General features: G+C 42.5%; 1 protein-coding gene across 1 annotated transcript in view; it reads right to left on the bottom strand.

Annotated features, from left to right (window-relative positions):
- The window catches only part of stab1 (stabilin 1), a 95,840-nt gene that overhangs the window by 9,484 nt on the left and 59,859 nt on the right, over positions 1-26,497 (bottom strand). Inside the window, 19 exon segments of the mRNA XM_034697436.1 lie at positions 1,306-1,450; positions 2,238-2,295; positions 2,408-2,540; positions 4,501-4,617; positions 11,617-11,718; positions 14,471-14,620; positions 15,040-15,196; positions 15,280-15,336; positions 15,544-15,690; positions 15,801-15,890; positions 18,239-18,415; positions 20,417-20,476; positions 20,567-20,701; positions 21,235-21,381; positions 21,632-21,712; positions 22,602-22,649; positions 22,728-22,847; positions 24,867-24,938; positions 25,107-25,180. Of these exon segments, the coding sequence (XP_034553327.1) occupies positions 1,306-1,450; positions 2,238-2,295; positions 2,408-2,540; positions 4,501-4,617; positions 11,617-11,718; positions 14,471-14,620; positions 15,040-15,196; positions 15,280-15,336; positions 15,544-15,690; positions 15,801-15,890; positions 18,239-18,415; positions 20,417-20,476; positions 20,567-20,701; positions 21,235-21,381; positions 21,632-21,712; positions 22,602-22,649; positions 22,728-22,847; positions 24,867-24,938; positions 25,107-25,180 (2,070 nt within the window).

The following is a 26,497-nucleotide window of genomic DNA, read 5'->3' as shown; positions in this document are numbered from 1 at the left end:
ATGAGTTATTCCTGTGTGCTAGGGATGAGCAATGATTTTCAAATATTTGATATTTGTTGCTATGAATATTTTCTCATATTAAAAGTACAAATTTTCATCTTTTTTACTGGTGCCTGGTTGTAATACGGTATTTCTGCCAGAGGGTGGCTATAGAGCGTCTTAAAGCTCTTTGCTAACCACATTAAGTAACAGAAGATGAAGAATGCTAGCTGCATTAAATAGTAAAAGAAGAAGAAAACAATGGCGAAAGGTCAACAGTCGCGGCAATTCTCTCCATTTCTGAATCTCAAACTACTACACTTGTATATCCAGAGACTGAGCATGGCTGTAAAATGTAAACTCACACGCCACGCCGCATCACAGAAACACTGACCCTAAAGATCGAGGAAAGATGCTGTCAGTGCCCGCTACTTGCAGCACCTCGTCCTGCTGCTGGTTAATGCGACTGGCACACAAGCGGGCTGTTAACGGGACAGGTTGGGGGGAATTATTAGAATAATCGTCAAATAGATGCCAATGATTATCGAATAGTATTTTGGCCTTAGATGTCCATCCCTACGGTGTGCAGGCAAAAATGTGCATTAAAAGTGAAAGTGCCTTTCCAAGTTACCTGAGAGGTGTGTACATATAGGCAAGAGACACAGCAGCATTCACTTTATTATTTATTTAAAGCTCAATAAACCCTCTGTTTCACTGGATCAGCAAAATCACTCATATTTCCTTATAGGTGGGAGCTCTGCTGCGCTGAGAGCTCCAGGGGTCATCTCACTATCTCAATAATGTGCCTTCTAAATATCAGGAAAGTCCTGTGCCATGGTCTGTAAACCAGGTTTTTGACACTGTCCGCCTCCTCAAGATGGCAACATACCACCGTTGCACTTGGCCACACCTCATTCTAAGACCAACACACCCATGGGTTCTAACGTGGGTGTAAAAATAACAACACTGACTCTTGCCTTGCACGCCTAAACGCTACACATCAGGTGTACAATAGAGCCCCAATAGAGTCTCTGATTGGCTGTCAGGTGTCCGTTTCAATTCCTTAACGTAAAGTCTGCAGCCTCAATGAGCCCCCATCTTGACTGAGCTTTAAAACTCTGTGTTGATTGGTATTCCAGACGAGTCCCAGAGGGATCAACTTTAAACCTCAAACTGATGGTAACATGAACGCTGTAAAGGTCAGCGTGGTGTAATTAACATTTTACATGGCATCAGCAGTTTAACAGGGCTGCAGATCCATCACAGCTCCTGCTCAGCAGTCATAATAAAACATAATTTCACTGCAGACTCATTCAGATGTGTTACCATGATAATGGAGGTCTTTGCATGTGGCCACAGGGTCGCAGCCTCCGTTGTTTTCTCGGCAGCGGTCAACAGGGGGCACCACCTTCTCCAAACACTGGACTCCATTACCCACGTACCCCGGCAAGCACTCACAGTCACGCTCATTCTAAAAGAACAACAATAGATCAGGTTAAAAAGGGAAGTTCTGCTCAAATATATTTTCTTCCTTCTTGGAAAAATTATCTTTATCTGATTATTGTCGTCATTTATATAATTTATAATGCTCTCAGGTCCGTCAACACCCATCGGCTACGTTTTCAGAACGCAGCACGGAGCAGGACCGCCGGACAGCTGGAGTCATGTGACCGAGGTTTTCCCGCAGTAAATACTGAATCAAGGATTTTCCTCCTCCTCCCCTCATCCATGTTGTCTTTCTGGTCCTCTGAAAACCTCTGACCTGTTGACTCCAGGCCTGGCTCCGCTCATCATGACGGTGTGTTGTTGTAGTTAAGTGAAATACGATCTGGTGATAACACAGAGTGTTTTATTCTGAAAATTAACCGGATGTTTTCATTTTGTTTTGGTGTCTGACTTCCTGTCCCGCTCCATCTGCTCTGTTGAGATTGATGCGTCGTGCTCCGGCATCTGGCAAAAATAGAAGTCTTGCGTATCTGATCCGGAGGACTCCGACCTGGATGAAAAGCATAGCCGGAACGCAACGGAGCGGGTCCAGTGGAAGTTAACACATTGACTAGAATAGAGACCTATTAGATCAGGTGCTGTGACAGATCAGAGATGGACCGGACATGGTTGGTTGAGGTGATGGGACGCCATTCAAAATCACATTGCTCCGACATAAAAAAAAAAAAGAAACAAAAATAAAGTATAAATTCTGATAACACGGGTAAAAAAAAAAGAGAGAAAGATATTAAAAACAATAAAGTGTTACTTACTGGACCGGTGAACTTGCAGGCGGCAAACTCACTGCAGCCTCCGTTTTCTTCAAAACACCTGAGCAGAGAGAGAAACCGCAGTTGTGGACTTCATATATTCACTCAACGGTCCACAAACTGCTGAAGAGAAACAGAAATTTAAATCAGAGAAGATGACGGGCTGCACCGACCTGTCTATAGGCTCACAGGAGTAGCCGTCTCCTTGGTAACCACTGCTACAGGTGCAGTTGACAAGCAGTCCTGTCTGATTACAGTCTGCGTTCAGGTGACAGCCGCCGTTATACTCGGAGCAGAAGTCTGGAGCTGCGGAGTTTGATAAAGCCGTCATGTCACCCCACAGGACGGTATCTGATCTGTCGATGTGTGATCTTCATATCTACACATCCACTCATTATTATCATCAAACATGTCCAGAGACAACAGCTACATGGGTCTGGTTTTAAAACACATCACTCAAAATGAACAACTTATTAGCTGAAAATTTTTACAACTACTTAAGTTTAATTTGCAAACCTTAATTTGACCGTATTTCTCTGTTGATTGATTTCCTCATTAAACACTCACCCGAAAACTTTCAGCTGATTTTCTAGTTTTAATTTAACATTTCAGTCTGATGGTTAGTTTGTGAATGATAAGGTACATTTCGACCAAGAGTTCCGGGGTCTTTTAGTCCCCAGAACTACTTTACCTTGAACTAAAAGGTTCTTGTGCCCCCATTGATGTCTGCGTTTTGACCGCGGGGCCGAAGACCCGGGAAAGTTTTGCAAATCAGGCCGATGACGTATTGGGAAAAAAAACAAGTAATTGTAATACACTGCCAGGCCAGTTGGGGACAGTAGGTGAACGACAACATAAATGACGCGATGAAAGGCGACAGCCTGACAGGCGTCATCATTTGTGCAACACTGCAATCAGCCTTTCAGTATGGAGGAGCATCAGCTTGTGTTGTTGTTGATCGTGCTGTATTGCATTACGGATGGATTCCTTACATCAACACTGGAAAGGAGAAAAGCAATAATGGCAAAGTGAATTCATGACGCCCACGATGCAAGACGTAAGTCAAGAAGACGAAGTGAACTTGACATGGGCGTATCTTGAGGGGTAAATGAAGGTGGCATTGGCCCTTTTCAAGTCTGATTGGCCACCCCAAAGTCTTTATTTGGGATTGGCTGTTGGCCTTCTCAAAGACGGGACATTGCTAAAAACTACGCGGGCTGCTTGTACTTTTATTTTGTTGGTACTTCAAATTGTGATTTTTGACTCTTTTTTTTGTCTTTAAAGCTCCTATGAGGAGTCTTTATGTAGTTATGAAAGACCAAAAAGGATTTTCTAGAGGAGAGAGAGTTGGGGAATGACATGCGGGAAAGGGGTCGCAGGCTGGAATCAAACCTGGGCCGCTGGCTATCTTGGCACACGATTTAACCAATTGGAACAAATTCATGGCCCAAAATAAATTTTCATGCCTCTTTATGAGACATAATTAAAATAACATCTGGACACACCCCTGGAGATTGAGGATAAAGCAGAGTATGCTTTAAGTCGTGGTAATAAGTTGTTACCAAGGTGGCCTGAAGGTAAACCCCAAATCTGGTTTCTTTATGACCAGACTGCAGAAGCTTTAGTCCCACACTCTGCTTCAAAACATCACTTTCTGAACCAACTGGTGTTATCACAGTTGCTAGATCCTCTTCTAATGTAAAGTACGTGTTGTTGTTCTTAGTGTCTCAGAGTCGGGTCAGATCATCTCACACAACCCACTCCAGTGTTTTACTGTTTAAGAGCAGAGTGAGAACTGAACTCCCCCAGAGAAGGCAGGAAGTGAAGCTGGCTTTTCTCCAGGCCTGACAGAGTCTCCCTGGAAAAACAACCGGAGTCTGATAACTGTGTTTCAGTTCTGTTAGCTAACTCTCTTTACTTGAGTCATATTAAATGAGACAATAAAAGCCTTGTTCTTTAACTGTTAACAACGAGGAATCAAACCCAGAAGTTAACACTTTCACTTATCTCGTCTGAGTGATAAAGGTTTGTTTGAGCTCCAGCAGGGTCGGGATGATCTTAACACCATGCTGCCAAATACTCAGGAGTCTTTGTTCTTATCACGTGTTGAAGGGAAGAAAATGTAAACAGGGAAGCAACTTGTCTCTGTCTTTGAAGTACTTCTAAAAATGTTGTTAATTCACAAAGCAGATTAGTTGGATTATGATGAAACTGATTTCAGCGTCTCCAGCTGGTAAATTGTTCCCTGGAGCTGCAGAAAACTCACGTGGCTCCGGGCTGCAGAAGGTGCCGTTCCCCTCAAACCCAGATTTACACTGACAACCAACACCTGGCACGCATTCGGCCTCAAAGTGGCACTGCCGACACTCCTCTGGAATGGAGCCTGGAACACAAAGACACAAAGACGCATCAAAAAAAAGGAAATGATCGTATGAAAAACGAAACAACTAGAAAGCATCCCATCCGGGACACTCAATCCTCTGAATCAGCATCTTCACTTTGATCATCAGTAGAAGGAATACATGGATGGATACCATCACTGCTGTTCTTTTTCAGCTGCAGACTGCCGGTCCATCTGTCTCCAGTGAGCTCAAGTTTCACGTGACCAGTACGTCACCCAAGGGCTACAACCAGGACCACTACAGCATGAACTCAAAGTATTATTCCCTTTACTTTATTGCAATAAAAACGACACCAAGACACAAAGTGCTCGCCCCATATACAGAGGCTATAGTTCTCTAGGTTTGACTCCCGGCCTCAACCATTTGCTGGATGTCTTCCCCCACTCTCCACTCCCCACATTTCCTGTCTCTCTTGACCTATCCTATCAAACTTTGGAAGTTAAAACTACATTTTTGATGGGGGCGCTAGCGAGCACACCATGGAGTAAGATCGATTTTTCGGAGCTCCTGTAGGACCGATAACATTACTAAATAAAACAGCACATCTCATTTGAAACCAGCCTGAGGTGCTTACAGGAATCACAGTAATTACCCAAAACATGGAGTTCTGTGAGTACTGACGACCCACATGGTGGAAAAGCTTCAAAAATATAAGTTCGGTAGCAACGCTCCAGGGCCTGCCAGATCCACGAGGCAAAGTACGCAGCCAGCCGTCCGCTCGGACCAGCCGGCCGCTCGGACCAGCCCTAACCCCCTCGAAACGAAGGTTTAAGCATGGCCGCTGAAGACATTAAAACGGACATATTGTCTTCACTGAGAGGAGAGATATCTAAAATCATCAGAGATGAACTTAAAAGCGCTTTGGCAGAAGATTTCATGCACTGAAATCGGAGCTGCAGGCTGTACGGGCTGAAATTGCTAACACTGCTACTGCTACACGCTCAGAGATCGATCACATGAAAACTGACATTCGAGACGTGCAAGACGGATTATCCACTTGGTCGTATGAAGTGGTGTCACTCCGGACCTCCGTAGCCAGTCTTCAAAGTCAGGTGGTCACTCTAAAAGACCGGTGTGAAGACATGGAAGGCAGAATGAGACGCTGTAACATCCGAATAGTTGGCATCGATGAGCAACCGGGTTCCAGCTCTCCAGAAGCGGTCTCTAAAGTTATTAGAGAAGCGCTGCACCTGGATCGAGACATAAAGATTGACCGCTCCCACCGCACCCTCGCATCCAGGAGGCTTGGAGAACGAGAAAAACGACGGGTGATCATAGCGAAGGTTCATTATGATGGTGAAGCTGCAGAGATCCTGAGGAGAGCCCAGGACCGCGCCCCCCTGACCTACAACGGGAAACGGATTGCCATTTTCCCAGATTACCCCCCCAGCGTCGCCAAGGCCAGAGCCGTGTTCACAGACATCAGGAAGGCGCTGCGAGGACGGAGAGGCGTCCGCTACAGTCTGCTCTACCTAGCCAGACTCAGGATTTCGCACAAGGATGAGGACAAGGAGTTTGCTGATCCCAATAAGGCCATGGACTATGTTCAAAAGATCGTCATTCCGTCCACGGAGCCTGAAAACTGAGTATATCCCTTCCCTGGCGTTATTAACAGTAAGCACAGAAATACCAAATACTCTTACATGTTATTAAACACTAAGGGACATAACCACTCTCTCCTGAAATAACACATAATGCCTGGAACACCATCATGGAGGTATATTTCATTCCAAGCCTTGTTAATTTAATACTTCCCTCTAACTAGGGTATATATCTTAAGACGGTTGTCTTTTTTCTTTTTTTCAATGTTATAATTACCTTATTAGTGTTACTCTATTAATATATTGGTAATATTCCTATTGAATGGTTCCTGTGTTCTCTTCAGCAGAGTTCTTATTATATCTAGCTGTTAGATCTAAGATATTTACTTAAGGTCCTGCAGGGGTTCGAACCGTTGTCTCCCCTACTTTAGCACCCCCCCGGAACAGTCTATATTGTTTGGATTGTGCACTTTGCTGCTTATCTTTGTGTGGCTAGGGACCTTGTCCCACCTGTTCGCAACTAATGCAAATTAGACACTACGTTTGTAGCTGTTTTGTTCCTTTTGCTCTGATCCCTACATTCCTATGGGATCCTGCATTATATACAAAAACAACAAAGATGTCATTGTATTTTTCAACTCATACTATCCACTTTGCCAAAAAATCTTATTGCAGCTGTATTAAGTACTCTGGTTTCTACCACTCCTCAATGTTTATTTTTTTGTTTACACTTTCTTGGGTATCGCGTGTTGAGGTCCATGGTCTAGATGCTGACCTTTTATCTGCTTCCCGTCTCTCTTTGCTCGAGCAATGGGAGGTCAAAGCTCAGAATACAGACTTTAAATAATGGACACACTTAATGTTATAAGTTATAATGTGAAGGGTCTTCACAGTCCTGTAAAAAGGAAGAAAATCCTTCACCAGTTGAAACAGATGAGATGTCAAATTGCATTCTTACAGGAAACCCACTTATCTGATGTAGAACATGAAAAGTTAAAAAAGTCATGGGCAGACAAAGTTTACTATTCTTCGCATCGATCTGGGAGAAGGAGGGGTGTAGCCATACTTCTACACAGACAAATTAATTTCATACAAACACTGGTACACAAAGATAATGAGGGGAGATATATTCTAGTTAATGGTCTTATTGATGACGTAGAGGTATCCTTGCTAAACGTTTACGCTCCGGATGAAGATGAACCAGGCTTCATCAGAACACTTTTTAACGTGATTCTAAAGTATAGCTCTGGATTATTATTAATGGGTGGAGATTTTAATTGTGTCATGTCGCAGCTTTTGGATCGCCAACCTTCCGCCAAAGCCCCATTGTCCAAAATAAGCACAATGCTAAAATACCTATCAGTGGAATCAGGCCATGTGGATATATGGAGGAGCAAATTTCCGAGAAATAGAGATTTCACTTTTTTTCAAATAGACACGCATCCTATTCAAGGATTGATTATTTTTTCACCCCCAAAAAAGATTTACATAAGATCACAGATATTGAGATACTACTTATAACTCTCTCTGACCATGCCCCTGTTAAATTAAAGTGGGATATAGGTCACAGACCAACTCCCAGGCAGTGGCGATTTAACGCATCACTCATGAATGATAAAGAATTTATTTCCTTCATTACAGCGGCGCTTAAGGAATACTTAGAGTTTAACAACGTATCTGAAACATCACCCCTTATCCTATGGGACTGTGCTAAGGCATACATTCGAGGCCGGATTATCTCATTTACATGTGCTAAGAAGAAAAAGAAGGAGGCTAAACAGCGAGAATTGGAAGATAAAATAAAGGACCTTGAACATAAGCACAAACAATCTGCGTCAACCAGTCTTTTAAAAGATTTGAATACAACCCGTAGAGAACTCAATAGCTTACTATCAGACAAGATCGAGGGAGCCCTAAGATTCACAAATCAAAAATATTATGAATATGGAAACAGGTCAAGTAGGCTTCTAGCATTTAGGTTAAGACAACAACAAGCATGTAATATGGTACAAAAAATAAAATCCCAGGGTACCCTAGTTACAAAACCCGACAAAATAGCAGAATCCTTTGCAGAATTCTACAAGTCCTTGTATAAGAGTACAGACACCTGTTCTGACAATGACAAATTGGAAGAATTTCTTAATTGCATAAAATTAGATGAACTGTCAGAATCAACAGCGAAGAAATTGGACGAGCCGATTAAGGAATGTGAGATTAAGCAGGTTATTTCTACACTTAAAAACAACAAAAGTCCAGGGCCAGACGGCTATTTTAATGAGTTTTATAAAATGTTTAAAGATATATTATCTCCCCTGTTGTTGAAAGCATATCACCATGCATTACAGACAAAAACTATGGCACCATCCTGGACAGAGGCTACAATTGTGGTAATACATAAGGAGGGTAAAGATCCCACCGAATGCCAGTCCTACAGGCCTATATCCCTGCTTAATTGTGATCTGCGCATCTTAACTGCAATCCTGGCTCGCCGAGTTAATCAGATAATCACCGAAGTTATCCACCCTGACCAAACTGGGTTCATAGCAGGAAGGTTCTATGGAGATAACTTACGGCGGCTGTTAAATATTATATCTCATCAAAAGAAAATGAACTCAGATTCGTTTATTATCTCTTTAGATGCCCAAAAGGCTTTTGACTGTGTGTCATGGCAATATTCATTCCAAACATTAAAAAGATTCAGATTCGGGCCAAACTTTATAAACTGGATACAAACACTTTACTCATCTCCACAGGCTGCTGTTAAAGTGAATGGTTACAGATCGGTAAGGTTTACTTTGGAACGTGGTTGCAGACAAGGCTGCTCTTTATCACCCTTGCTGTTTGCTATGTGTATAGAGCCACTGGCCCAGTTAATTAGAGATGATGAGCATTTAAAGGGAATTGTAATAGATGGAGAGAAGCACAAATTATCCCTCTATGCGGATGACGTATTATTATATTTGACAGAGCCAGCACTAACAATACCACATTTAAAAGGAGCTTATCTCTAAATTTTGATATTATTCCGGTTATAAAGTTAATGTTGATAAAACCGAGGCTATGGACATAAACAGCAGAATCCCACAAAGTGTGAAACATCAAAGTGGATTCAAATGGCCTGAAAAGGGCATTAAATACTTTGGTATATACATCCCCCCAGCGTTAAAAATGTATTTGAATCTAATTATGGTAAGCTAATTTAATGTATACATAGTGACTTGGAACGATGGTCTATGCTCCCTCTGACCCTTTTTGGTCGTGTTGAAAGTATTCGTATGAATGTTCTGCCCAGACTCTTGTACTTATTTCAGATGCTACCTGTAGAAATTCCAAAAGCCTCATTTGACAATTTAGATAAAATCAATTAAAAATTTGTTTGGCAAAATAAGCGCCCTAGAATAAGGCTGAAAACCCTACAGTTATCTAAGTTAGATGGAGGTCTAAAACTCCCAAACCTCAAATATTATTTCTGGGCCTCACAAATGAGGCCCTTGACAGCATGGATGCAGAATAGCACATACACACGCTGGCTCAACATTGAGAAAAATATGTGCCCAGTGCCTATGCAGTTCCTGCCTTTTTTAAATACATCTTCAAAAGAATTGGCAGACTGGACTAAGACCACTCACAAATTCTGGAATAGAATACAGATAGCTTTTGGGCTGCCAAAGCTTATCTCACCATTAACAAACATTGGCTTCATGGAGTCTTTTACACCTAACAACCTGGATATTGGGTTCAGAAGGTGGTCAGATAATGGGCTGTGCTATCTGCACCAATTGCTTGGAGATAATGTTTTTAAAACATTTGAACAGCTGAAAACTGAATTTGATCTCCCTAGGACAGACTTCTTTCGATACCTACAGCTAAGAACCTTCTTGAAGACTCAAAAGGAGTGGGACAAACTTATAAATCCCACCCCCATAGAAGAATTCCTAATGCTTATACAAAAAGGGAAGGGTGATAAGAAAATAATTGGCAAACTATAACATATTTTTAACTATGAATACAAACAACACACTGCGGGTGAAGCAGAGATGGGAAATCGAAACAAACATGGCTATATCAGAAGACATTTGGGAAGAGGTCTGTACAGAAGCACACTTGGTTACAAACTCAAACACATGGAGGGAGTTTAAATGGAAAATTGTTACTAGATTTTTTAGAACTCCGGAAATATCATCCAAAATGTGCCAGGCACATCCTAGCTCCTGTTGGAGGAATTGCGGAAACCATGTGGCTAACCATACCCACATCTTCTGGTCATGTCCAAAACTAAACTTGTTCTGGAGAGAAGTATTTGATGCACTGAAAGAGGTCTTCCAAAAGGACATTCCTCAAGACCCCTTGGTGGCAATACTCGGAGTGATGCCAGTTGGCCTGAATGGGAGGGCCAAAAAGTACTTGTTTAATATCCTGTCTACAGCGGCCCTGAAGTGCATCACCATACGCTGGTTGAAACCAGACCCTCCCACTTACAATATATGGATCCAGAAGGTTTGGGACATTTATCAAATGGAACAAATTACATACCAATTAAAACTCCAAAGAGAAACTTTTACAACAAGGTGGAGACCTGTACTGGCTCTACTAATGCAATAGAGAGTGATGTTTAATCTAGGCGCAGACCAAGATCATGCATTACCTTTTCCTGGGTTCATCTTCGCGCCTGTACTTTGACACGCAATATTTCTGAGTGGATTAGAATTTATTTCTTCATGATTACAATATTTAATTATGATTTTCATTTCTCCTTTACTCATACGAACATTTATCCTTACACTTGTATGTATGTGTGTAATATTGTTTGTATGTATATTCTCTGGAGTGGACATTTTGCTTTATTGTATTTGTGTTATCTGATTCTGTCATAATGTCCGAATGTAACTATACAGCTGGAAAAAGAAAAAAAAAAGAAGACATTTTTACATTGTATTGTTGATGAGAAAAATGAATAAAAATTAAGTTAAAAAAAAAAAAAAACTAAATTTTTGTAAGAGCTGTCTGCAAGACAACATATAATATGGGGTTCATACAATTTTTGCTATACATTTAAATGACTTCCATGTCTTTGAGGTACATTTTCAAGACCATACATTTTCTGAAACAGCTGTGTATACATGAAAAATAAGAGTACAATCCATGTTATTCTTATCTTAAATCAGTAAGTAAGATGTTTACAGGATTTACTTTTCATTTAGGTGTCTGTGAACTAAATTTCCATGACTTTTCCAAAAACTGTCTGGGTTTATTTAATGTCCCAAAACTTCTCCAGGCTTGAAACTGTTATTTTTTAAATTCCACGACATTTCCACGTTTTTCATGACTGTACAAGAACATCTTTGAAAATCCATGTTTTGTAAACAGAACCTCTAATTATAACAGCCTAGACTCTTATAAATTAATTGAACTAATGTTACATTCAGGTGGGATACTCACCTTCTTTGATCTGGCAGCGTTCACCCTCCCAACCCGGCACACAAGAACACCTCCCAGAACCTTCAATTCCATCCTCACACTCTCCCCTTTCACATCTGCAGGCTGAAAGGAAAAAAACACATCTCCTTCAATCCAACCATTTCAGATATTGAACCATAAAACCGTGAGGGTGGAGACGTTATTTCCAACACCCAAGCTTCCTGTCTGGTTCAGTTCCTCATATTCAATGTTAGGTAGCAGTTGGAGCTCCTGTATGAATATAAAGACATTCAGCTTTCTTTGTTCCATTGCATAGAGAGTATAAAAATATGGATGACGTGGCAGCCATCTAAAATTGGAGCCAAACCAATCGCTGCTCCCCCTAATGACAGATTTAGCCTCAGCCTGTTAACAGATGGGATTCAGGTCAAACTAAATTATTCTTAACATTACGATTGACAGCTCTGTTTAGGCTCCTGCTGCGCCGTGTGCACCAGATTATCTGAGTGAAGGAGGAATGGTGAGAAGAAACATAACTAACACTAGATTCCAAAACATGCAGACCTGCTCATCGTACCTAAAGTCTCTAAAAGTAGAATGGGAGGTAGAGCCTTCAGCTATCAGGCCCCTCTCCTTTGGAATCATCTACCAGTTAGGGTCCGGGAGGCAGACACCCTCTCTACTTTTAGGAGTAGGCTTCAAACTTTCCTTTTTGATAAAGCTTATAGTTAGAGCTGACTCAGGCTTGGACCAAGTCCTAGTTATTCTGCTATAGGCTTAGACTGGCACACTGGGACCCTGTCTTTTTCTCTCTTCGGTCTGCCTGTCACTCACTTTAACTCTTCCTATCCATTAAAGTTACTAACCATGGACCTTTCTGGAGTCCCTGAGCTCCCTTGTCTCGTAGGTTCCTCTGGATCTCTGCTACTGTGGACATGCCAGACTCCAACTGCTACAACTACTACTATCCGTCTCACCACTATCATCTCTCTTCATCTCCCTCTATCCCTCTCTCCAACATGGTCTCAGCAGATGTGTGTCTAACATGAGTCTGGTCCTGCTGGAGGTTTCTGCTTGTTAAAGGAAGTTTGTTCTTGCCACTGTAACTTGCTAAATGCTGCAAAGTGCTCTGCTCATGGTGGATTAAGATGAGGTCAGACTGAGTCCTGTCTGTAAGATGGGACTGGATCTTATCCTGTCTTAATGTTGGGTCTTTGCTAGTAGCAAAGAGAATGGTCTAGACCTGCTCTTACTGTCTGTCTGCTTCAAACCTGCTGTAGTCTGGACACACCTGAGGGAGCATTGCTGTTTAAGGGGCGGGACATCAACATCACAGCCCCACCAACCAATCCCTACTGCACACACTCTCCAAATGACGTCATTGGCAAAAGGTATCTGTGCCTGCCACCAGGGTATTTTGGCTTCAGTTTTGCACACTGGGAGGAGGTGGAGACGCCTCCATCATTATACATCTTTATACGTAGTGATTAATGAAGACCCATGTTGATAAACATCGAGGAGATCATCGCAGGAAAACTTTGAAACCCGAACAGATGACGATCAGCAGCTGATTAAACACCCGGTCTTGGAGGGCGTCTCTGGGTGAACACAGCTGTCGGCTTCGTCTGCTTGAACAACATCCAGCTGTGTGATGGTGAGTGGGGACTGTTGCTATGGCGACAGACTGAAGGAGAGCTGAAGGGGTTTGAGGCTGACTTCAGATGGCGTTTTTAAAGGTGGGTAGAGGAGTTGAGTGACATTACACCAGGGACTTGTGTTGTGGTCCCCTTACTGTAATCATACCTCTGCATGGATGGGTTAGGGTGTGTCTGCAGGATCAGTTATCACAAACTGAAACAGGGATGTCTAATGATGCATTCTGGGAAAGAAGATTAATCCTTCAGTGCTTTCTTGCCGTGTTGGAAGAAGTTTAAAAAATGATATATGTGGCGTCATTCATTGCAGGATTATGGCAGAAAAAAGTCTGTGTGTTTTATGTTGGATTTATTGTTGGCCTAAAGGATGGATGGTCTACTCTTGACTGCGAAACAAACTACCTCTCACAGGAATGAATACAACGGCCTTAAAAAACGAGACAAAGACATGAACAGATGACCTGACAGTGAAGTCCAAATCAAATCTAAATCCATCCATCCATTTTCCTCCACTTATCCGGGTCCGGGTCGCTGGGTCAGCAGGGAAGCCAAGACACTCCTCTCCCCGGCCACTTCCCCCAGCTTCTCTGGGAGGATATCGAAACGTTCCCAGGCCAGCTGAGAGATATAATCTCGCCAACGTGACCTGGGTCTTCCCAGATGGACATGCCCGAAACACCTCCCCAGGGAGACGTCCGGGAGGCATCCTGACCAGATGCCCGAACCACCTCATCTGGCTCCTCTCGATCCGGAGGAGCAGCGGCTCTACTTTGAGCCTCTCCCGGATGTCTGAGTTCCTAAACCTATCTCTAAGGCTGAACCCAGCCACCCTGCGGAGAAAGCTTATTTCGGCCGCTTGTATTCGCGATCTTGTTATTCCGGTCACTACCAACAGCTCGTGATCATAGGTGAGGGTTGGAACGTAGATTTACCAGTAAATTGAGAGCTCTGCCCTCTGGCTCAGCTCTCTCTTCACCACGACAGACTGATACAGCGTCTGCATCACGGCAGACGCTGCCCCGATCCGTCTGTCAATCTTGCGCTCTCTCTTCCCCTCACTTGTATCTAAATCTAAATCTAATGAAATGCAATTCACAAAGAAACTCCCAACACCACATCTTCATCTTGTCTTTTGGAGATGTATATTGTGTTGCTGTACCCACTGCCAAGGCACTGTGTTTGAGTTGTGTGTGTAAACCTGAGTGTGCATTCTGGTCTACCTGTGCAGTTGGGGCCGTAGTATCCACGTACACACAGCTCACAGGCTTTCCCTCTGAAGCCTTGGTGGCAATTGCAGGTTCCTGAACCTCGAAGACCATCATTGCAGCTGCCATGATTTCCACAAGGGGCCTCCACGCCACCTGGACAAGCTGAAGCACACAGAGCATGTGAGACCAAAACACACAGCAAGGATCTCTCAGGTAACAAAGAGAAAGTGCACACTGCTCCTCCTCATGGCAGACATTTTGGTTTGTCAAACACAGGAAGAGAACCTGCCTTCCTAAGACACTTCAGCGCCACTGAAATAACACCAGATGTTAGCTATAGTCAGGCCTGATGATGGAACTCTAGCAGGAAAATGTTCAAACTTGCAAAACCAACCACAGGTGGTGACTACAAACGGAAACCAGAACACTACGGATACCAAAATCCAGACAAGCACTCACAAATTTGGCTTCCTTTTCCAGGTTACACGAATGATAACATGGAGCCACAGGTCAGACTCCAGATCCTCTCTGGACCTCTGTAGGAGGGTTAAGACAGATGTCTGACGAAGGAGCATCCTTACCTTGACAATCACGACTGTAGTGGTTTTTGCAGCATTTTTGAACCCAGGCATCATACTGACACACCCTCCTGCAGAACTCAGAATCCAGGCCAGCGTACCAATGTGAGTAAAAACCCCTTGACCTTGTGCGGTAACTCGCACAATTCTCCTTCTGCCCCTGAAACACATCAGGAATCGTTTAATCTGGGATACTAAATGTTTGGTATGCAGGGTACGTTTCAGCAGAAAGGCTGATCTTACCGTGTCCTGGTTTCTGAAAGGGCAGGATGGAGGTGACACACAGCGTCCACAGCGCCCCTGAGACATTTAAAAAAAACAAAGAGTCATGAGTTGCTCTGGTTCAGGTTTTTATTTTCCTTGTTCTGTATTCCTTGTCCCTTGTGTATCACTTCTAGGTTCATACACTTCCCCTCTGAAGGTACACGTGCTGCAGAGAAACTGTATGTTGCGGCCTCTGCTGGACGACTGTGAACATACTGAAGTACCAGTGCTAGCACAACTCACCTTCGTGGTCTTGTTCTCCAGGCTGTCACAGTGCGCTCCCAGGCCGGGTGGCTCCAGTAACTGGTCGATGCCATAAGCCACGCCCTCTTTGAAGTTCATAAAGCGCTCAACTATCTTGGCTGCATTTTCGTTTATCAATACAGCCCCCTGGACACACAAACACAGAGTAAATCAGTCACAGCTAAAAGGTAAGACGAGTCGATTCATAGTTTTAAACGTCAGCATGTCTGTCCTCCAGACGGGGTGTGTTTTCTCACCACCAGGGTCTTGTCACAGCTGAATTTGATTTTGGATCCATGCATGGTCCGAAACCATGCATATTTACTCGGCTGACTGACACCCAGCACCTACACACACGCGCGCACACACACACACACACACACACACACACACACACACACACACACACACACACACACACACACACACACACACACACACACACACACACACACACACACACACACACACACACACACACACACACACACACACACACAGGAAATACAATAAGATGTATTTAATGGACCATACACTTCCTCTACACTCTATCAATCCTACATCTCCCTATGAAGGACAACAAAGCCTCAACACGAGTAAAAAAAGAACCATCTCGTTCTTTAAAAATAAGTTGTACATAAATATTCTTCTTTTGAAGGGTCGGTTAAATGGGTAAAAAACAAACTTTGAACTATGAACTTTGAATCAAGACAATCCTGCATCTTTTAGAGGATATTACCTTTTCACAAGGGTTAAATGGTGTTTGTATTTTAACTCGGGAAAAAGATCTGTCATGATTGTATGATCTACGGAAGAGGATCAAGGACACTGAAAACAACTTTACTTTGGAAGTAGGTGAGCAATCTTTTATTTAAAGATGTATTTTTTTTTATTCTGAGATTAAAGTATAAGAATTCTGACTTTAATTTCATAATTCTGACAAACTCATAATCCTGATTGATCTCATCATTCTGACTTTAATCTCAATATTCTGATATTAAGGGATACTTTTGATTTTAATCTCTGCACCTCAAAATTAAACTCATTATTCTGACTTGAATCTCATAAATTTGATTTTAATTGTATAATTTTGACTTTAATCTCATAATTCTGACAAATCTAAAAGTTCTGAATTGAATCTCTTAATTCTGATTATAATCTCATAATTCTGATTTGATCTCATAAAGTTGACTTTAGTCTCATAATTCGTACTTTAATCTTATAATTCTGATATTAAGGGATACTTTTGACTTTAATCTCATAATTCTAAAATTAATCTCTTTATTCTGATTTTAAATCATTTTACATACATTTTACTTCAAATCATGATTGAAATTCCTTGAGATCAAATTCCATAACAGACTGATAAATCAACAAATTTTAAAAAATCAATTTGACGCATTAAGGTTTTTCTTTTTGGGTCATATTCATTCAAACCTTTATTTATTCTCGAAAAGACATTGAGATTTCCCTCATTTCCAATGTCGTCGAGATCACAGTTAGATTAGAAACAACAAACAAACAAACACAATCATACACAAAATAATAGATTAATTAAAACAGATACAGTTTGAGACACAGTGGTCAGAGATCAAGGTCTTGAACTCTGCAAGAGATGGAAAGGATCTCAGCTTCAAAGTCTGTTGGAGGGTATTCCATGATTTAGGAGCATCAATGGAGAATGCTGATCGACCCAGTTCAGTATTTATTCGTGGTACTTTCAGAATGAGCCAATCGGAAGAGCGAGTCCCATAGGATCCGCAAATCCATTCCAACAAGTCTGAGGTAGGTGGGGAGCTTTCCAACAAGCGCTTTAAAAATAAATAAAAGCCAGTGTTTGTTCCTCCTTTGCTCAAGAGAGGGCCAACCAACCTTCTCATACAGGACACAGTGATGAGTGTCATATCTGTCACCAGTTATAAATCTGAGAGCAGAGTGGTAAACGGAGTCCAGGGGTTTTAGTGTTGAAGCTGCAGCATGTCTATAAACCACATCACCATAATCTAAAACAGATAAAAACACTGCTTCAACAACTCTTTTTCTACAAGACACTGGGAAGCTGGATTTATTTCTGTACAAGAAACCAACTTTCTGTTTTAGCTTGGTGGCAAGAATGTTTATATGGCTTTTGAATGTTAGATTCTCATCAAGCCATATACCAAGGTATTTAAATTCAGTGACTCTTTCTATTTTAACTGCATTTAAAGTGGATATGTGTACATTTTCATCATCAATGTTTCTGGCCCTGGAGAACAACATGAATTTTGTTTTACTTTCATTCAGTACAAGTTTAAGATTAATTAGTGACTGTTGGAGAGTATTAAAAGCAAGTTGCAAGTTGTCCATGGCTAATTTTACAGAATCTGCAATGCAGTAAACAACAGCATCATCTGCATAGAGATGGGCCTGACAACCATTCAAAGAGGAAACAATGTCATTAATATAAACAGTGAACAAAACTGGACCCAAAACAGAACCCTGTGGCACTCCTCTATCAATGGACAGAAAGTCTGATTTGGTCTGACCAAATTTCACACATTGACATCTGTCAGACAAATAATCCTGAAACCAGGCACACGCATTCTCATCAAAACCTAAACGAGCTAACTTTGTTAAAAGCAAATGGTGATCATCATATGTTTTAGTATTAAATTATTAACAAGTTTATTATTGATCTTCCTCCTCCTCCTCCTACCTTGGAGTTACGTATGATGTGAGCCTTCACAGTCGCAGCCAGAACTTCCTGGTTGTCTGGACTGGAGAGCCAGCGCTGTCTCTCAGCTGGCAGGGAGTCCAGGGCTTGGTTTGTGGGCCAAAACATGGTGAACGGCTGGTGAATGATATTCTGAAGCACAGGTATCAAACCTGAATCCTGCACAGAAACAAAAGAGTTCTGTATTTTCCCTAATCCCATTACTTTCATATCAGGAGAGCTTGCAGAGAGGTCTGTAGTTTGTGTAAATTCCACAGTCTATGATAAATTCCTGTCCTCATTGTCCGATCTAAAAACACAAATATGTCACTGCACAGTGAGGATAAACAACAGAACCATGTTGGAGCTGTATTGAGATCATATTTTTTGACAGCTGAAGTTGACTTTGACAAAATGCAACACAGTTTACAGGGTTAAAGTCAAACTGTTCCTGCAGTGTCTTTTGTTGCTGTTAGAGTCGATAAGAAAGAGGTGATGAGTGCAGAGGAATGGTTGTGGGCGGATGCTGGAAGTCGTGATAAAAAAGATGTGAAAGACGAAGAGAAGTAGGTGTAAGAAGAGGATGTGTAGATGTATGAGGAGTGGAGAGGTTGCACTGATTCATGACTTTGTCTCCTGCTGAAACGTTTTCTGTGAGCGCTCTAATCCGGCCTCACGAAAGCTAAACACTGAGCTCATAAATCTCAGCAGCTTCTCCTTCAACACAAACTACAGACAAAGAGCAAATCAGTGCTGTATCAGCTGCTCTGCGCTGACCCTCTTTACCGCTCAGAACTGATTTAAGGTCCTCCTCCTGATATACAAAGCCCCTAACCCTAAAGAAGAACATCTGTTTCACAGTTGAGTCTGACTCAATTCCTAATTTTCAGGACTTGTGGCTCTAGTTTGACTCAAGCACTGATTATCGAGCACTGACTTCACCATGAGATCTAAAAACGTATCACGTGTCCTCTTGTTCAGCAACACTTAATGCAAGGATGCCATATATTTTGATTTTAAAGATTTAAAATGTATTTTATGTAAATACAAACAAAAGCAGCACAACATTTATGATATGTATAAAATAACCATGAAGGAGAAGTCTGAGACAACCTCAAGCTTCATCAGGATTCACCCCCTAAGAGTGTGACGCTAAAGTCACTTTGAATTTTTTTGTTTTTATTTTATTTATTTATTTTGGACATTGGACAGAAAGGATTCAGTCTGATCTCATCTTAATCCACCATGAGCAGAGCACTTTACAGCATTTAGCAATTTAAAGTGGCAAGGACAAACTTCCTCTAACAGGCAGAAACCTCCAGCAGGACCAAACTCATGTTAGACACACATCTGCTGAGACCGTGTTGGAGAGGGGGATAGAGGGAGATGAAGAGAGATGATAGTGGTGAGACGGATAGTAGCAGTTGTAGCAGCTGGAGTCTGACACGTCCACAGCAGCAGAGATCCAGAGGAACCTACAAGACAAGGGAGCTCAGGGACTCCAGAAAGGTCTATGGTTAGTAACTTTAATGAGACAGGAAGATTTAAAGAGACAGGCACAGAGAGGAGAGAGATAGAATCCCAGCGTGTCAGTCTAAGCCTATAGCAGCATAGAGCACTAAGAGCTGGTCCAAGCCTGAGCCAGCTCTAACTATAAGTTTATAGTAGTATATAGTAATAAGCAGAAACCGCGAGCAGAACCGGACTCATGTTAGACATCTGCTGAGACCGTGTTGGAGAGAGGGATAGAGGGAGATGAAGAGAAATTTAATACATAATATCAATAATGAGGACTCCACTCAGACTTCAGTTTGGGGACTCGACTGACTCGATTCATCTTCTCTGCCGACTATCCAGGCTTTAGTCCCGTCCCTGTCTTATGTGTCAGATTAATAACTTGTGTTTGCTTTAATATGTTGTAGCCTGATGAGTCATAAGTCCTTATGTATGTATTCATTTTGCTTTAATATTTTCATATTTGAGATGTATTTTTCTTTTCACTTGATTTGTATTTAGAGTTTCAGGCTTGTGTGATGTTTGTGTTTATGGAACAGACTTTATCACTATTATTATTATCATTCCTCCAAAGAAGGTGGAGCGGTATTTCAAGATATCACAGAAGGAGGAGAAGAAATTCAAAGAGGACTGAAGGAGGCGCAGCTCATTCTGTTTTTTGTTTACCTCCACGAGTCTGTAGAAGCGGGTGTAGCCGTACTGCTGAGCCGCGGAGGTGAAGTTCATCTAAACAGAGAGAGGGAGGAGTCACGACGCATATTTGTCAAATCTGATTGATCATCAATTTTTGATTCAGTTCACTCAAACTCAGCGCACACTGTTAAAGCGGACGTTCACTTTGTCCTGCAGCCTGTAGGGTGTCAACATGGTGTCGATGCGGTGGATCACGCCATTCGCTGTGGTGTAATCGCTTGCCACGATCCTCGACACGTTGTTGATCCAGACTGACCCCTTCAAGGAGAGACAGATAGACAGAGACAGAGAGAGATAGAGAGAAGGAGAAAGAGAGGAAGAGGGAGATAGACAGAGGAGGGAGAGAGAGGAGAGATGAAGGGAGAGAGAAAGGGGGGAGGGAGGGATAGACAGAGAGGGAGAGAGAGAAGGGGGGAAAGGAGAGTGAGGGAGAGAGAAAGAAAGAGGGAGGGAGAAGGGAGAGAGAAAGAGCAAAGGAGGGAGAGAGAGGAGGGGTGAGTGGCAGAGAGAGAGGAGGGGGTGAGTGGCAGAGAGAGAGGAGGGGGTGAGTGGCAGAGAGAGAGGAGGGGGTGAGTGGCAGAGAGAGAGGGAGGGTGAGAGAGAGAGGGGGGATAGGGGTGAGGGTGAGAGAAGAGATAGAGAGAGAGAGAGAGAGAGAGAGAGAGAGAGAGAGAGAGAAAAAGGTGCGGCAGACGTAAAGGAATAGATCATACTTTAAGTTATAGATAAAAAAGATGAACAGGATGCTGTGTGTGTGTGTGTTTGCCTGTGTGTGTGTATGCATGCGTTACATTCTGAATGCTGAAGTTAAGTGTTCCCCCCGACGTCGAGACTGTGGTTGTGGTGGTTTTAAGGTCACTCAGGGTCAGAGCCTCACAGGAAACAATGTGGTAACGAACCAGTTCATCCAGACGACCATACCTGTCCCATTCCTCAAACTACACACACACACGCACACACACACACACGCACGCACGCACGCACGCACGCACGCACGCACGCACGCACGCACGCACGCACGCACGCACGCACGCACGCACGCACACACGCACACACGCACACACGCACACACGCACACACGTATCTTAAATACATAACTCTTTTTTGAGGCATTAAGCAGAAACATGTTCTAGAGAAACGTTTTAACAGCATTGTTAGATAATAAACGACAGCAGAGGTTTTACACACCGCAGACTCCTTGTTGTTTTGATCATCAGGGACAAAGACGGTGAACGGTCCGTCCCCGGTGATAGCACGATTGCTCCCCCTCTGAGAAAGGAAAACAAAAAGCAGAATCAGTTTGATTTCATATAAAACTGGGATCTTTCCAGGACATCATACATGACTGGAAAATTGGTCAACTGTTTTCCAGGTTTGTCCAGGATGCATGGGTTTACAACAGCTGTTGAAAGGAGTCGTCGGGAATGCATCAAAATATCATCAAAATATCCTCATCGGATAAGTATTTTATGATCATCTGAAGAGATTTGTGTTCAAACTGTTTTTCATGCATACATCAAAGCTTGTTGATACCTGATTGATCAATACAACAATAACACCACAAATGTAAATTGTAATACCATTATTTGGAGAATCATACATCTATTAGAGAACTATACGCTCCCAACATGAAGGCTTGCTGGTCGTACATAAAGTCTCTAAAAGTAGTATGGGAGGTAGAACCTTTAGGTAAGACGTTCCGGACTCCAGCGGCAACAGCTTCTACTACTCGTCTCATCACTATCCCCGCTCCCTCTCTCTCTTATTCTCCTCTATCCCTCTTTCCAGACCCAACACAGTCTCAGCAGATGTGTGTCTAACATGAGTCTGGTCCTGCTGGAGGTTTCTGCCTGTTAAAAGGAAGTTTTTCATTGTCACTGTAACTTGCTAAATACTGCGATGTGCAATGCTCATGATGGATTAAGGTGGGGTCAGACTGAGTCTTACCCTGTCTTGAAGTTGGGTCTCTGTTCATAATTTGACATACAGTGGTCTAGACCTCCTATGTTTGTAAAAGCGTCTTGAGATAACGTTTGTTGTGATTTGGCGCTATACATATAATGATTGATTGATTGATTGATCGATGTATTATCAAAAACTCATCAAATCAAAAGCCGGAAGTAAATTTCATTTATAGGTTGATATCAAACGGACTTACGGTGAGCATTCGACGGAAGAAAGAGTTATCTGCCTGCCTGAAGACCTCCTGCAAGAAAGACAACAGAACTTTCTGTGAAGGTGGATTGCAGGGGAGAGGTCAAAGGTCAGAGGTCATGTGACTCACATTGTTGGTGGATCCTCGGCATTCAAAGCCATCACCAATGTGGCCTCTGAGGCAAGTGCAGTTCCTTTGACCCCGAGTTAGATACTCACAGCGAGCATACCGACTGCAGCCACCATTGTCCTGCAGAAACACACACACACACACACACACACACACACACACACACACACACACACACACACACACACACACACACACACACACACACACACACACACACACACACACACACACACACACACACACACACACACACACACACACACACACACACTTCTGATACACAATGAAAAAAATACACCATCATTTGATCACTGATTTAATAATTTAAAGTGTGGAATCATCAACCAGTCAGGGTCCAGGAGGCAGACTTCAAACTTTCCTTTTTGATAGAGCTTATAGTTACCTAAAGTCTCTAAAAGTAGAATGGGAGGTAGAGCCTTCAGCTATCAGGCCCCTCTCCTTTGGAATCATCTACCAGTTAGGGTCCGGGAGGCAGACACCCTCTCTACTTTTAGGAGTAGGCTTCAAACTTTTCTTTTTGATAAAGCTTATAGTTAGAGCTGGATCAGGCCTGGACCAGCTCTTAGTTATGCTGCTATAGGCTTAGACTGACACACTGGGATCCTGTCTTTCCCTCTCTCTCCTCTCTCTGCCTATCACTTACTTTAACTCTTCCTGTCCCATTAAAGTCACTAACCATAGACCTTTCTGGAGTCCCTGAGCTCCCTTGTCTCGCAGGTTCCTCTGGATCTCTGCTGCTGTGGACGTGCCAGACTCCAGCTGCTACAACTACTACTCGTCTCATCACTATCCCCGCACCCTCTCTCTCTCTAATTCTCCTCTATCCCTCTTTCCAGACCCAACACAGTCTCAGCAGATGTGTGTCTAACATGTGTCTGGTCCTGCTGGAGGTTTCTGCCTGTTAAAAGGAAGTTTTTCCTTGTCACTGTAACTAGTTAAATACTGCAAAGTGCTCTGCTCAAGGTGGGTTAAGATGAGATCAGAGTGAATCCTGTCTTTAAGATGGGACTGGATCTTATCCTGTCTTGATGTTGGGTCTTTGTTTATAATAGAACATAGAGTACGGGCTACACCTGCTCTGCTTGGAAAGAGTCTGATGATATAATTTGTTGTGATTTGGTGCTATATAAATAAAGATTGATTGATTGATTTATTGATTGGTAATGTGCTTAAACTCTAAACCAGTGTAGTTAAAGAAAGGGAGTGAAACTGAACACTGCTTCATCCCTCTGTAAGAAAACTTAGAGGCCAGCATAGTCTTCATTGCTGTGATAGTGGATGCCAGCTCAGAGGCACAGCTGTTCGCTCATCCAGCAGGTATTACCTCACTGGGGGGCCATGAAGTGCAGCCGGAGATGAAACTACGTTCTGGGTTCACCTCAAACACTTTCATCCGCAGTGATCCTGCCGAAGTTCTGGAGGCAGAAATTTCCTCTGCTGCTGTGACAGAGTTAATGTCAGAGAGTGCTCTGAATTCTGAAATATAAAGCTGGATCATCACCAAATGTTCCCTCGTCCTCTGGCAGATCTGAAACCACATACTCAGTTCTGTTTTGACATTTAAAACCCCCCAATCTCCATCTCTTCAGAATAGTCAGACTGTGCTGATGAGATTACTGATTGTTACTCACTGTTCCGCCGAAGACAAGGTTGGAAGATGTTCAATTTGGGGTTAAGACGTAGACTGTTGGGCTGCGTCCAAATGACACACTATGCACACCAAGTTTGGCATCATGTTCGGTAGTTCTGAATTCAAAGTGTGACATTGTTTGCGAGAAATGCCAGGATGTATAGTTGATTGGCTGAAATCTTTAAGTATGTGACGTGACTTCAACTGCCCCATGATGCATTGTTCACCACCCAGCAACAAGGCGTGGAAAAATCTATTCAAATAGCTATGTGGCGATGCTTTCACACTCAGCATGCTTGCCCTGTACCTGCCGTGCGAAGGCCTGGATATAACGGCCGTGATTTAACACTCCTCTTACACCAACAGATGGAGCTTAGTTTTCAGATACCCTTCGATTAGTTGGTGCCAGTTCAATGTTTAAATATGCCTTTTGGGTTTATCAGGAAAGAACGAAGCAGGTGAAAGGCAATGACACGTGTGCTTACAGTTTTGCAGGGGTTGACCGGGTAGCAGTACCGCCCTGATCCCTGGAAGCCCATCCGGCACACACAGGATGTCTGCAGACGACAACAGAGCAACAGAGACAACAGTCAAGTCAGGCGGTTGTATTCAGGAGAGCAAAGAGAGCAGCAGGTTGAGTTTATATCAATGAAACCCTCAAAACATCCAGGTCTGACCCTCTGACCATGAGAACATGACATGTGTACAGTACGGGGTTGTCTTACGATGTTAGGGCCTGATCTGATGCAATCTGCTGACGGGTGGCAGCCTCCGTTTCTCACCAGGCAGCCGTTGAGCTCTGTGGGAACAACAGGTTGTAAAAATGAATATTGATCACATTTGCAACATGACAATCTGACTCATAAAGCCTTGTTGGATAGAGGTTTCTCCTAATGGAGCTAGATTTTTATAACAACCTGTAGTGCTGGTCCTGTACCAAAGTTGCTGAAGACGTATGAAAAGATTCTTATTTCTGGGGTCAACCAAAAACATTTCAGTATTTTAGTTGAGGTAAGGCAATGCACCTTTATTGTATAACACATTTCATACACAGAGATAAATCTAAGTGCTTCACTGAGTAATAACATATAAGAAGAGGAAAGGTTTTTAGTTGAAAACAATCAAACAATACTTCAGTACATTTTTTGAGTATCTGTACTTTACTTGAGTATCATTTTTTTGGGGAACTTATTACTTTGACCCCATTTAAAGTCAAATACTGTACTTTTGACTCCACTACATTTCTATTAATGCTCTAGTTACTCACTACTTCTGTCAGATCCCAAAGACCATAAACTGTTTGTGTACATGCGTAGCTGAAAGACAGGACGATTCTCTTTCTGAGAAAAAGAATGTAACACCTTTTCTCTTTGAATGACCAAGGACACGGTCAGACAAAGGGCACGGCAGGGGGTTAACCATCTGTATAAACATTCTACCTCAATAAATGTACCCGGAACAATAAAGGTGTCAAATCTAACTCCAAAAAGTTTCTCTTTAGCTTTGAAGACTCTCTCCTCAAGACCAAAGGTCAAATGCAACATAACTCTACAAGACAAGGTGCTAAATTCTGTCGAAGGGGAGGTTGACTTCCTACCATGCATTCTTGACTGCACTCATGCTTTATGAAAATATGTTTTGAGATATTTAAAAGAATACTTTGAATACTTCTGTATTTTTAAAGTTATATTTTTGGGGGGCTTTTGTGCCTTTATGATAGGACAGCTGAATAGAGACAGGAAATGTGGGGAGCAGAGAATGGAAGAAGACATGCAGGACATGGTCGCGGCTGGGAGTCGAACCAGCGACCTCTGCAACAAGGACTATAGTCTCTGTATGTGGGGTGTTTAGACCGCTAGGCCACCAGTGCCCCGTTTTGAGATATTTTAAAAAGCACTTTGAACACTTACACATTTTTAAAATCAACTACTCCAGAACTTTAACTCAAGTAATAATTTTAAGGAACAACTTTCCCTTGTATTGGAATAACGTTTGACCAGGAGGATCAATACTTAACTTAAGTAATGAAGACGTGTACTTTGTCCACTTCTGCATAAATGAAGGTTCCATCAGTAGAGATTTATTTACAGGTGCAACCAGGAAGCATAAAACAAGC

The sequence above is a fragment of the Notolabrus celidotus genome, chromosome 1 (assembly GCF_009762535.1).
Source record: "Notolabrus celidotus isolate fNotCel1 chromosome 1, fNotCel1.pri, whole genome shotgun sequence".
Taxonomy (NCBI): Eukaryota; Metazoa; Chordata; class Actinopteri; order Labriformes; family Labridae; genus Notolabrus; species Notolabrus celidotus.
Note: the sequence above shows the minus strand (reverse complement) of the source record. Positions and strands in the feature narration are given on the sequence as shown.